At 43.0% G+C, this 13,429-nt stretch overlaps 1 protein-coding gene across 2 annotated transcripts in view; it reads right to left on the bottom strand.

Annotated features, from left to right (window-relative positions):
* STYXL1 (serine/threonine/tyrosine interacting like 1) overlaps window positions 1–13,429 on the bottom strand; it is a 57,192-nt gene that overhangs the window by 5,958 nt on the left and 37,805 nt on the right. For both annotated transcript variants that reach the window (XM_065892884.1, XM_065892885.1), the window contains 2 exons: window positions 5,428–5,525; window positions 3,712–3,824 (listed from right to left, as the gene is read on the bottom strand). In XM_065892884.1, coding sequence (XP_065748956.1) covers window positions 3,712–3,824; window positions 5,428–5,525 — 211 coding nt within the window. The remainder of the gene's footprint in view (window positions 1–3,711; window positions 3,825–5,427; window positions 5,526–13,429) is intronic.

The raw sequence follows: 13,429 nt of genomic DNA, 5'->3' as shown, positions 1-13,429 counted from the left end.
CCATCCAAAAGCAGCAGAATACACTTTCTCTCAAGTGCAGATGGAACATTCTCCTGTATAGACCATATATTAGACCACAAAACAAGTGTTAATAAATTTAAGTTTAAAATCATATCAAGCAGACTTCCCTGGTGGCACAGTGGCTAAGAATCCACCTGCCAATGCAGAGGACATAGGTTCAAGCCCTGGTCTGGGAAGATCCCACATGCCACAGAGCAACTAAGCCCGTGTGCCACAACTACTGAGCCTGTGCTCTAGAGCCCACAAGCCACAACTACTGAGACCGCATAACACAACTACTGAAGTCCGCCCGCCTAGAGCCCATGCTCTGCAACAAGAGAAGCCACCGCAATGAGAAGCCTGTGCACAGCGATGAAGAGTAGCCCCCGCTTGCCATAACTAGAGAAAGCCCACGCACAGCAATGAGGACCCAGTGCAGCCATTAATTAATTAATTAATTAAAATGTCAAAAAAAATTTTTAGATCATATCAAGCATCTCTCCTAATCACAATGGTATGAAACTAGAAATCAATTACAAGAAGAAAACTGAAAAATTCACAAGTATGTGAAAAGTAAAGAACATGCTACTTAACAACCAATGGGTCAAAGAAGAATTCAAACAAGAACTCAAAAAATATCTTGAGATTAAATGGAAATATAACATACCAAAACTTATGAGATGCAACAAAAGCAGTTCTAAAAGGGAAGTTCATAGCAATAAGTGCCTACATTACAAATAAGAAAGATCTCAAATGAATTACCTAACCTTACACCTCAAGGAACTAGAAAAAGAACAAACTAAGCCTAAAGTGAACAGAAGGAAGGAAATAACAAAGATCAGCGGGAAAATAAATGAAATAGCGACTTAAAAGACAATAGAAAAGATCAATGAAACTACCAGCTAGTTTTTTGAAAAGTAAAACAAAATAGACAAAGCTTTAGCTAGATTCACCAAGAAAAAAAGAGAGAGGACTCAAATAAATAATACCAGAAATGAAAAAGGAGACATTAAACTGATACCACAGAAATACAAAAGATAGTAAGAAATCAGACAACCTAGAAGAAATGGATAAATTCCTAGAAATGCACAGCTTACCAGGACTTAGCCATGAAGAAATAAGAAAATCTGAACAGACCAGTTACTAGCAAAGAGATGGAATCAGTAATCGAAAACCTCCCAAAAAACAAAAGTCCAGGACCAGATGGCTTCACTGGCAAATTCTACCAAACATTTGAACAAGAATTAATACCAATCCTTCTCAAACCCTTCCAAAAAACAGAAGAGGAGGGAACACTCCCAAATTCATTCTGTGAGGCCAGCATTACCCTGACACCAAAACCAGACAAGGACACCACAAGAAAAGAAAATTACAGGCCAATATCACTGATGAACATAAATACAAAATCCTCAACAAAATTTTAGCAAACTGAATTCAACAATATATTAAAAGGATCACACACCATGGTCAAGTGGGATTTGTTCCAGGGATGTAGGGATGGTTCAACATCTGCAAAACAATCAATGTGATACATCAAATTAACAAAATGAAAGATAAAAATCATATGATCATCTCAAGAGATGCATAAAAAGCATTTGACAATATTCAACATCAATTTATGATAAAAATTCTCAACTAAGTGTGTACAGAGGGAATGTACCTCAACATAATAAAGGCCATATACGACAAGCTGACAGCTAACATACTCAACAGTGAAAAGTTGGAAGCTTTTCCTCTAAGATCAGGAACAAGACAAGGATGCCTACTCTTACCACATTTATTCAACATAGTATTTCAAGTCCTAGACAGAGTAAGAAAAAGATATCCAAATCAGAAAGGAAGAAGTAAAACTGTCTCTCTTTACATGCAACATATATATAGAAAACCCTAAAGACTTCACAAAAAAACTGTTAGGGGCTTCCCTGGTGGCGCAGTGGTTGGGGGTCCGTCTGCCGGTGCAGGGGGCGCGGGTTCGTGCCCCGGTCTGAGAGGATCCCACGTGCTGCGGAGCGGCTGGGCCCGTGGGCCATGGCCGCTGAGCCTGCGCGTCCGGAGCCTGTGCTCCACGGTGGGAGAGGCCACAGCAGTGAGAGGCCCACGTACCGCAAAAAAAAAAAAAAAAAAAAAAAAAAAAAAAAAACTGTTAGAACTAATAAACAAATTCAGTGAAGTTACAGGATACAAAATCAATATACAAAAATCAGCTATGTTTCTATACACTGATAACAAACTATCAGAAATAGAAATTAAGAAAATAATCCCAATTGCATCAAAAAGAGTAAAATACCTAGGAATAAATTTAACCAAGGAGGTGAAAGACTTGTACACTGAAAACTGTGACACTGATGAAAGAAATTAAAGAAGACACAAATAAATAGAAAGATACTCCATGCTCATGGATTGGAGGAATATTGTTAGAATGTCCATACTACCTAAAGCAATAACACAATCCCTATCAAAATCCCAAAGGTATCTTTCAGAGAAATAGAATAAACAGTCCTAAAACTTGTATGGAATGACAAGACCCCAAATAGCCAAAGCAAACTTGAGGAAGAAGAATAAAGCTAGAGGCATCATGCATCCTGATTTCAAACTATATTACAAAGCTATAGTAATCAAAGCAGTATGGTATTGGCATAAAATATATATACACATAGATCAATGGAATAGAATAGAGATCCCAGAAATAAGCCCATACATATATGGTCAATTAATTTAGGACAAAGGAGTTAATAATATGCAGTGACAAAAGAACGGTCTCTTCAATAAGTAGTGCTGGGAAAACTGGACAGTCACATGCAAAAGAATGAAACTGGTGGGAATTCCCTGGCGGTCCAGTGGTTAGGACACTATGCTTCCACTGCCAGGGGCTCAGGTTCAATCCCTGGTTGGGGAACTAAGATCCCACAAGCCACACAGTGCAGCCAAAAAACAAAAGAAACTGGACCACTATCCTACACCATACACAAAAATCAACTCAAAATGGATTAAAGGCTCAAGTGGAAGACCTGAAATCATAAAACTACTAGAAGAAAACATAGGTGGTAAACTCCTTGACATCAGTCTGGTGGTAACTTTTTGGATTTGACACCAAAAGCAAAGGCAACAAAAGCAAAAATAAACAAGTGGGACTACATCAAACTAAAAGGCTTCTGCATAGCAAAGGAAACCATCAACAAAATGAAAAGGCAACCTAAGAAACGGGAGAAAATATCTGCAAATCATGTAACTGATAACGGGTTAATACCCAAAATATATAAAGAACTCATACAACTCAATAGCAAAAAAACCAAAAAATCTGATTTTTAAAAGGGCCAAGATTCTGAATAGACATTTTTCCAAAGAAGACATACAGATGGCCAACAGGTACATGGCAACAGCCAAAATGCACCTCCCTTGGAAAACCCTGAACAAACACTGGTACACAGACTGACAGCATTGGAGGACACACAGATGGTGCTGCTGGCCACAGCCTTGCCCAGCCTGAGTCCCTGGGCCTGCCCTGTGTGCCCAGCCTCAGGTCTCTAACCCAGATCTCAGGTTCCTTCCCTTGGATATGGTATGCTGGGTAAAGCCCTGGACTTGGGGCTCCACTCCCTGACCCTTCCCTCCCAAGCCCCCCACCCCCAATTAAGGCCCCAAGTCAGTGCTGGAGACCCACTCCTCTGAGGCGCAGCTCTGACCCCACCTCCTGGGCCAGGGGATACATACCTTCAGGGTCTGCCCATTTCGGTGCATAAGGTAGGCCAAGATGGCCGCACAGCTGCGACTGATGCCCATGGTAGAAAAGACCAGGATGACAGAGCCAAGCTCCAGGTGAACTTCTGCAAAAGGAAGGAAAGGTGTGAGGTTGTGCGTGGCCCCCTTCCTTGTGGGTCTGTAAGATGACTGGCCTCAGTGGGTCCAAGAGTAGGTTCAGAACCAGCACACCATGGTCTAGGCAAGTCACATGACATCTCTAGGATACTGTTTCATTGCCTGGCAAATGGGGATCCTCAGACTTAGCTGGCAGTTCAAGAGAATCACGCCTGGGCACTCGGCATTATCATGCAAAGGCCTTTTCTGGGCTATGAAGGCTTCCATCCCAGGAAGGTCTGCTACCAGTTGACCTCCCCAGGTAGGGATAAAAGGACTATACCCCAAGGGCACTTGGGTGCTGATAGAGGCAGTATAGCCTGGATGTGAATCACAACCAGTAAGTACTGGCTGTTGGGCTTGGGCACTCTAACCCACAGTTTCCTCATCTGGAAAATGTGACAACAGTATACTACCTACCTGATAAGATTTTGCACTGTGCTTAGCCCAGTGCCTGGCACACAAGTGTCAGCTAACCACACTCAATAACGCCCCTGGGGCTGCCAATCTCACCCAGTGAGGGGTGGGAAGGAAATCTAAGCTGGCATCTTAGGCTGGTTGGTAACCCCCAAGAACTGAAGATAAATATACCAAGTGCAAAATCACAGACTGTCAGAGCTGGAGGATGACTCAAATGATTAAGGTCAACTGCCTCATTGTATGGATAAGGAAATTGAGGCACAGAGAAGTTAAGGGTTGGCTCAGAGCCACCCAGTGAGGTAGAGCTGGAGAGGGGGCTTCTTTGTGCCACAGGGCTCCGCCACCCCATGATGGGACCCAGGGCAGGTCTCAGTCTCAGCTCCTAGGCAAGTGATAGTTACAACCACCCAGAAAAATAAAGGATGTCTGGGCCAAAATGCCATTCTCAGGCTGGGGACTGTGTTGGTGCTGAGCAGGCCGTCCTGGGGTGGGCCTCTAACCGGACACAACCTTGCTCTCTCCAGGGATCTTGCTCTCCTTAGGATGACTGAAAACTCCACCCTCAGTGAGGCAAGCGGCTGGTGGGCACTGCTGTGTGTGGTAGGAGAACAGAAGGGGCACTGGGCCTACACACTGGGGACCATGAAATTTAGAGATGGAAGGGCTCTGGAGTCTTCCTTCTACCCCACCATACTGACCAGAGAGGAGGGTCGGGACAGAGTGAGATTCACCTGCAGGTCACCGGAGCCTAGCCTGGAGCAGGCCTTCATGAACATATGCACCCAGGATGGGCCAGCACCCTCATTTCACAACAGGCACAGTGATGCCGAGACTGGAGCTTGGCCAGGCATGAAAGGACATAGCGATTCAGCCAGGGCCAGAACACAGTGCACTCAATCCACAGTCTGGGGCTCTCATTTGGCCCCACTGCTCCCAAGGTAAACGCATGGCTGCCCATATTTCCAAGGACCCCCCGGGGGGCAGGCTTGTCCCAGGGCTTGGCCACACCTGGCTGGGCATGTGCTGGGCCCTGCCCTTTTTCTCCTGAGTGCTGGGAATGGCAGTCAGCAATAGGCATGTGGATGAGGTACCACAGCCCCTCTGCTCCCTGGGCACAGACCAGTTGTTGCCTGGTTAAAGAATGCTCCTTACCAATGAAGTGACAGATATGGCGTAAAAAAGGTGTAATGTTGGCTTCCAGGGAATCTTCTATCTGGATGTGCAGAAGCTTGTCGGCGTCACCTGCAAAACTAAATGGAAGAAAAGCACAGGTAATCAGGCAAACTCACACAGAGCCCTACTGTGGCATCCTTCACCCACAGCGATGGGATCATAGGGGAAGGAGGCTGAACTAGCATCAGGGAGATGTGGGCAAATAAATGAACCCCTCTCAAAAAAAACAGCACCTACCTCATAGGGGTGTTGTGTAGATTAAGTCAATTAATCTATGTAAAGCATTCAGCAATCTGCTTGGCACAAGGTAGTGCCCAATAAATGTGACATTATTATTATTAAACAAACCTGATGCTTTCCTAGAATACAGCAAAGATAGTGAGGGTGGAAAGGTATATGTAATGAATCTGCTATGTTAAATGGAGAAAGCAAGGTGAGAAGGATGGAGAGTGGTGGGCCTGCTATTTTAGATAGGATGGTCATGGAAGGCTTTACTGAGGAGGTAACATTTGGGCAGAGGTTTAAAGGAGGTGACAGAACAAGCCAGGCAGTTATATGAGGAAAGAGTGTTCCGGGTAGAGAATACAAGTGCAAAGGCCCTGAGGGCAGTATGTTTCATATGTTTGAGAAACAATAGGGAGATCAGAGTGGCTAGAGCTTTATGATCAAGGGGGAAAGAGGAGGGAGATGAGGTACGTGGCATGTTTAATGAGAAGATGCCCGCAAGGAGCTTGGCACAATGCCTAGTGTGCAGTGCGCACTTGGTAAATGTTATTTATGCAGACTGTGGCCTACTGGTGACATTCATTCACTGTGGTATGCAGAAAGCTGCAGCAGATTCAGAAATGAAAATATCCTGGTTTAGTTTCTGCATGAGCACTTGCTGTGACAAATACAAGCGCAATTCACCCTGCATTCATTCATTCGTCTATCCGTCCTTCCCTTCCCCCTCATCCCTCTCTCCCTCCACACCTGACCACCCATCCACCATCCATTCATCCATCTATCCCCAACCATTCATTCTTTCCTCAGATACTCACTCAATGCCTACTGTGTGCCAGACCCTGAGCTGGACCCTAGTGGACACAAGATGAATCAAATAGGGCCCCTCCCAGCTTCAAGGAGCTCCCAGTCTGATGGGGGAGGCAGACACATAAACAAATGGCCCCAATCCAACTGGCTAGGTTTTAGGATAGAGACCTGCACGTGCTCCTGAAGAGGAAGGGCAGGGAAAAGTCGAGGGAGCTGGGGAAAGCCTTAAAATGGAGGAGACATCTGGGCGGAGAAGACTGAAGGATACAAGGTTAATATATACAAATCAACTGGATTTCTATATACTAGCAACAATCAGAAATTTAAATTTTATTTGAGTTTTCTTGGCTATGCCGCACAGTTTGCGGGATCTTAGTTCCCCGACCAGGGATTGAATCCAGGCCCCAGGAGTGAAAGCGCAGAGTCCTAACCACCAGCGAATTCCCAAGAAATTTGTAATTTAAATATACCATTTATAATCACATCAAAAATATCAAATACTTAGGAAGAAATCTGATACAAGATGTGCAAGAACTGTACACTGAACACTATAAAACATTGCTGAAAGAAACCAAAGAGCAAAGGGAACGGAGAGATAGACCATGTTAATGAATCGGGAGATTCAACATTTTTAAGATGTCAATTCTTCACAAATTGCCCTATGGAATCCATTCAGTTCCAGTCCAAATTCCAACAAGCTTCTGTATAGAAACTGACAAGTTGATTCTAAAATTTATATGGAAATTCAAAGGAAACAACTTTGAAAAAGAACAACAAAATTAGAGGACTAACACTACCTGACTTCAAGATTTATTATAAAGCTACAGTAATCAAGTGTGGAACTGATAATAAGGTCCTACTGTATAGCACAGGGAACTATATTGAATATCCTGTGATAAACCATAACAGAAAAGAATATGAAAAAGAATATATATCTATAACTGAGTCACTTTGCTATACAGCAGAAATTAACACAACATTGTAAATCAACTATACTTTTTTTTTAATTAATTAATTTATTTTATTTATTTATCTTGGCCGTGTTGGGTCTTCATTGCTGCGCGCAGGCTTTCTCTAGTTGCGGCAAGCGGGGGCCACTCTTCATTGCAGTGTGCGGGCTTCTCATTGCGGTGGCTTCTCTTGCTGCAGAGCACGGGCTCTAGGAGCATAGGCTTCGGTAGTTGCAGCATGTGGGCTCAGTAGCTGTGGCTCACAGGCTCTAGAGCACAGGCTCAGTAGTTGTGGCACACAGGCTTAGTTGCTCTGCGGCATGTGGGATCTTCCCGGACCAGAGAAAGAACCCATGTTCCCTGCACTGGCAGGCGGATTCTCAACCACTGTGCCACCAGGGAAGCCCCAATCAACTATACTTTAATAAAAAAATTTTTAAAAGAGAAAAACAAGTGTGGGAAACTGGTATAAAGAAAAACATAGATCAATGAAAAAGAACAAAGAATCCAGATATAATCCTGTACACGTATGGTCAACTGATTTTCAACAAAGGTATCAAAGCAATTCAACAGGAAAAGGATCACCTTTTCAACAGTGATGACTTCCACATACAAAACAATGAACATTGTTCCATATCAGGCACCATATACAAAAACTGATTTCAAAATGTATCACAGGGGGGCTTCCCTGGTGGTGCAGTGGTTGAGAGTACGCCTGCTGATGCAGGGGATGCGGGTTCGTGCCCCGGTCCGGGAAGATCCCACATGCCGCAGAGCGGCTGGGCCCGTGAGCCATGGCTGCTGAGCCTGCACGTCCGGAGCCTGTGCTCCGCAACGGGAGAGGCCACAACAGTGAGAGGCCTGCGTACCGCAAAAAAAAAAAAAAAAAAACCACAAAATGTATCACAGGGGACTTCCCTGGTGGTCCAGTGGGTAAGACTCTGCACTCCCATTGCAGGGGGCACAGGTTCAATCCCTGGTGGGGGAACTAGATCCTGTATGCAGGCCACAACAAAGAAGTCCACATGCCACAACTAAGACCTGAAGCAATAAATAAATATTTTTTTTAAATGTATCATAAAATGTGAAGGTTAAAACTACAAAACTTTTAGAAGAAAATATAGGAGAAAATCTTTGCATAATTCAAGTGTCCATATACGCATGGGTCTGTGTTTGGACTCCATTTTGCTCCATTGGTTTATTTTTCTATCCTGCACCAATATCACAATGCTTTACTTGCTTTTTAAGTCTTCGTAACTGGTCAAGTCAATTTTCCCATTTGTTGTTATTCACTATTCAGCTATTTTTGCCCTTTGCATTTCCATATAAAATTTAAAATTACTGTATCAATTTTCACAAATCCATTGGAATTTTATTGGCATTCCATTGAATCTATAGATCAATCGGGCAAGAATCAACATCTTTACAAAATTGATTCTTCTAATCCACAACTACGGTACATCCTCTGTTTATTCCGGTGATCTTTACTAACATCCTCTAGCTATTTAGATAATCTTTAGTAATTCACAGTAATGCTGTATACTTTTCTGTGTAGAAATCTTTCAATAGGTATAATCCTAGATATTTAATATTTTTGTCCTATTGTAAATTATATGCTTTTAAAATTTCAGCAAACTTATTTAAGTCCAATAATTTATCTGCAGGTTGTTTTGGCTTTTCTGTGTATACAATTAGACTGTGTATAATGAAAGGTTTTGTTCCCTTTTGATTCCTATTTTATTTCTTTTACTTGCCATATTTCACCAACTAGAACCTCCAGTACAATGTTAAATGGAAGTGGTGATAGTTGCATCTTTGTCTTGTTCCCAGGCTCAGAGGGAAAACTTTCAACATTTCATCATTGTGATGTTTGCTATAGAGATTTTTGTAGAATTTTATTTTTAGATCAAAGAATTTCCCTTCTATTCTCAGTTTGCAAAGATTTTTTTTTTTTTTTTTTTTTTGCGGTACGCGGGCCTCTCACTGTTGTGGCTTCTCCCGTTGCGGAGCACAGGCTCCGGACACGCAGGCTCAGCGGCCATGGCTCACGGGCCCAGCCGCTCTGCGGCATGTGGAATCTTCCCGGACTGGGGCACGAACCCGTGTCCCCCACATCGGCAGGCAGGCTCTCAACCACTGTGCCACCAGGGAAGCCCTAGAATCCCCTTTTACAGATGGTTATTTGTGCTTTCTCTCTTTTTTGCCAAGGGTTTATCAAATTTATTATTTTTGTAAAACTATTTTGACTTTCTAGATCCTATTTTATTGTTTCTAGTTCATTTTATCTGCTTTTATTATTCCTTCCTTCCTTATTTGAGTTTAGTTTGCTGTTTCTTTGGTAATTTCTTGAGATAAATGCGTAACTAGTTGATTTTTAGCCTTTCTCCTTTTTAATAGATGCATTTAAAGCTATAAATTTCCCTCACAGCTTAGCTACACTCCACAAGTTCTGATATATTCTATTTTCATTATCATATAGTTGAAACTATTTCATAATTTCCATTGTGAGTTCTTTTTTGATCCATGAGCTGTTGTAAAATTTATTTCTAAGCTTCTAGGAATTTCCTAGCTATATTTGCAAATTATTGCTTTCTACATTAACTCCACAGTGGTTGAAAGCCAACTCTATATGATTTGCATCTCCTGAAATTGGTTGAATCTTGTTTTAGGAACTATCATATTGTCAGTTTTTATAAATCTATTTCTTTTTAAGTAAGCATTGGTAGCTTGAGTCTTCTGAGGAAACTTAATTTTTCAAATGTATTGGCATAAAGTTGCTCATAATCTTCCAAATTATTCTATTTTTAATTAAAAATTTTATTGAGATCAGTGTAGGTGATCATTTATAGTTTTTATCAAATTTGGAAAATTCTGGCCATTGTTTCTTCAATGTTTCCTGTCTCCCCATTCTCCTTTCCTTTGGAGATTCTAATTACACATATGTTAGGCCACCTGAAGCTGTCTCAGTCTCACTGAAGTTCTACTCTAGTTTCCTTTTTTAAGTCTTTTTCTTCTCTGTTTCATTTTGTATACTTCTATTGCTATGTCTCCAAATTCAGCGATCTTTTCTTCCACAGTGTCCAATCTTTTAATTCTATCCAGTATATTTTTCATCTCAGACTGTACTTTTCATCCCTAATATAGGGCTAAGTTTTTCCTCACTACTGAAGCAGTAGTCTTCTAAGTACTCTGTTTGATGCACTGTATATTGTGAGTTTTGTTTAATCTGACTGGAAACACAAACTACTCCTGGCCCCACATAATCTCTGGGGATTGTACCACCTGTTGATTTCTATTGGTTTTTCTCCCTGCCTTGAGTAGTTTTCTCACATGCATGTGCTTATTAGTACTTAGCTGAAGACACGGGAGGACTCTCTGCAAATGTCCAGAGTCTTTCTTTGTACTCAGCTCTCTATTCTCCATGCAGGTCTCCTGCAAATTCTAGCCAACTCAACAGCTCTGAGTCCTCAACTCTGTACCCTCAACTCAGAAAGAATAATAGGATCCGTGTTGGCCCCCTCCCTGTATTGTGACCTGCAAACAATTTCCAAGCAATAAGCTGGTTCGATTGTGGAGCTCACCATTTTTTTTCCTCTCAGGAATCATTGTCCTGTGCTGTCTGTTGGCCATTGTCTGAAAAACCCTTGTTTTAGATGCTTTGTCTGAGTATTTTTAGTTGTTTAAGGTGGGGTTGTAAATCTGGTGCCATTTACTCTATCATGGCCAGAAATGGAAATTCTTCTCACTTACATTCTTTTTCTTAAATTTATTTTTGGCTGCACTGGGGCTTCATTGCTGCACGTGGGCTTTCTCTAGTTGCAGTGAGCGGGGGCTACTCTTCATTGCAGTGTGCGGGCTTCTCACTGCAGTGGTTTCTCTTGTTGCGGAGCACAGGCTCTAGGCGCATGGGCTTCAGTAGTTGTGGCACGCAGACTCAGTAGTTGTGGCACGTGGACTCAGTAGTTGTGGCTCACGGGCTCTAGAGCGCAGGCTCAGTAGTTGTGGTGCACAGGCTTAGTTGCTCCATGGCATGTGGGATCTTCCTGGACCAGGGCTCAAACCTGTGTCCCCTGAATGGGCAGGCAGATTCTTAACCACTGCGCCACCAGGGAAGTCCTCTCACTTACATTATTGAAGGATATATTCTCTGGGTACAAAATTGTGGGTTGGCAGTTATTTTCTTTCAGTGCTTTAAGGTTCTATTATTTATTGCTGGATAACAAAATGTCCTAACACTCAGTGGCTTAAAACAATAAAAAATTATTATCTATCAGTTTCTATGGATCAGGAATCTGGGAGCAGCTTATTTGGGTACCATTGGCTTAAAATCTCTCATAAAATTATAGACAAGCTGTTGTCATCTGGTCTCATCTGAAGACTCAATTAGAAGCTAATTCACATGACTGTTGGCAGGATTCAGTTTCTCACAGGCTTTTTGACTGAGGGCCTCAGTTCATTGCTAGCTGGTGGCTGAAGACTGTCAGGTCCTTGCCATGTGGACCTCTCCATAGGACAGCTCACCACATGGTAGCTGACTTCCTTCAGAATGAGTGAGCAAGAGAGAGTGAGCAATACTGATGCCACAGTCTTTCTGTGACCCAATATCAGAAGTGACAGCCCGTCACTTTTGCTTTATTCTATCCATTAGCACACATCAGTAAATCTAGCCCACATTCAATGCTGTGCATGGTAGGAGGTGGGGAATCACCAGAAAGGTTACCGACTACAAAGACACATTCCATATTTCCTTCTAGTTGCAGTGATTTATTTCTGTTGATGAGTCAGCTGTCAGTCTAATTATTGCTCCTTTGAAAGTAATGTCTTACTTCTCTGCTTCTTTTATTTTTTATTTTTTTTGCGGTACGCGGGCCTCTCACTGTTGTGGCCTCTCCTGTTGTGGAGCACAGGCTCCAGACACGCAGGCTCAGCGGCCATGGCTCATGGGCCCAGCCACTCCACGGCATGTGTCCTCCCAGACCGGGGCACGAACCCGTGTCCCCTGCATTGGCAGGCGGACTCTCAACCACTGCACCACCAGGGAAGCCCTATTTTTATTTTTTTAATTAATTAAGGTTTTTTTTTGGCTGCATTGGGTCTTCATTGCTGCATGCGGGCTTTTCTCTGGTTGCGACGAGCGGGGGCTACTCTTCGTTGCGGTGTATGGGCTTCTCATTGCGCGGGCTTCTCATTGCGGGGGCTTCTCTTGTTGTGGAGCATGGGCTCTAGGCACGTGGGCTTCAGTAGCTGTGACACACGGGCTCAGTAGCTGTCACTCGTGGGCTCTAGAGCGCAGGCTCAGTAGTTGTGGCGCATGGGCTTAGTTGCTCCGCAGCATGTGGGATCTTCCCGGACCAGGGCTCAAACCTGTGTCCCCTGCATTGGCAGACGGATTCTTAACCACTGTGCCACCAGGGAAGCCCTCTGCTTCTTTTAATATGTTCTCTCTTTCTTTGGTTTTCAGCAGTCTCACTAAGTACCTAGACGCAATTTTCTTTAGATTTATTGATTTTTATATAGTATTTTTTATTACCAGATGCCTTACTGAATTCTCATGTTATTTATATAAATTCTCTCTGAGCTGAATTTTATTAGCTTTGATCAGGAGCTAGAAGAGGTAGGTTGTACAGTGCGGGGGCCTTGGTGATCATGAGTGGACACAGCCGGGAAGACACAGGCTGACAAGCAAGGCTGTGCAGAACTTTCCTGCTCTTTGAACAATGATGAGTGAGGGTGTGTGTGTGTCTGTATGTTCCTAGCACCAAGGAAAATCCGACATAAAGGTTGCTGTATCAAATGTTTCTGTCCTCTCAAAATTCATATGTTGAAACCTAATCCCCAAAGTGATGGTATTTGGAGGTGGGGCTTTGGGGAGGTAATTAGGTCATGAGGATAGAAATCAAAACCCTTATGAGTGGGATTAGTGCCTTTATAAAAGGGACCCTAGAGAGCTTTGCCCCTTCTGCCACGTGAGGATGCCATCTATGAACCAGAAAGCAGGC

Source organism: Phocoena phocoena, chromosome 15 (genome assembly GCF_963924675.1).
Source record: "Phocoena phocoena chromosome 15, mPhoPho1.1, whole genome shotgun sequence".
In the NCBI taxonomy this organism is placed as follows: Eukaryota; Metazoa; Chordata; class Mammalia; order Artiodactyla; family Phocoenidae; genus Phocoena; species Phocoena phocoena.
The sequence above is the reverse complement of the archived record's forward strand: the minus strand, read 5'-3'. Positions and strand labels throughout refer to the sequence as shown.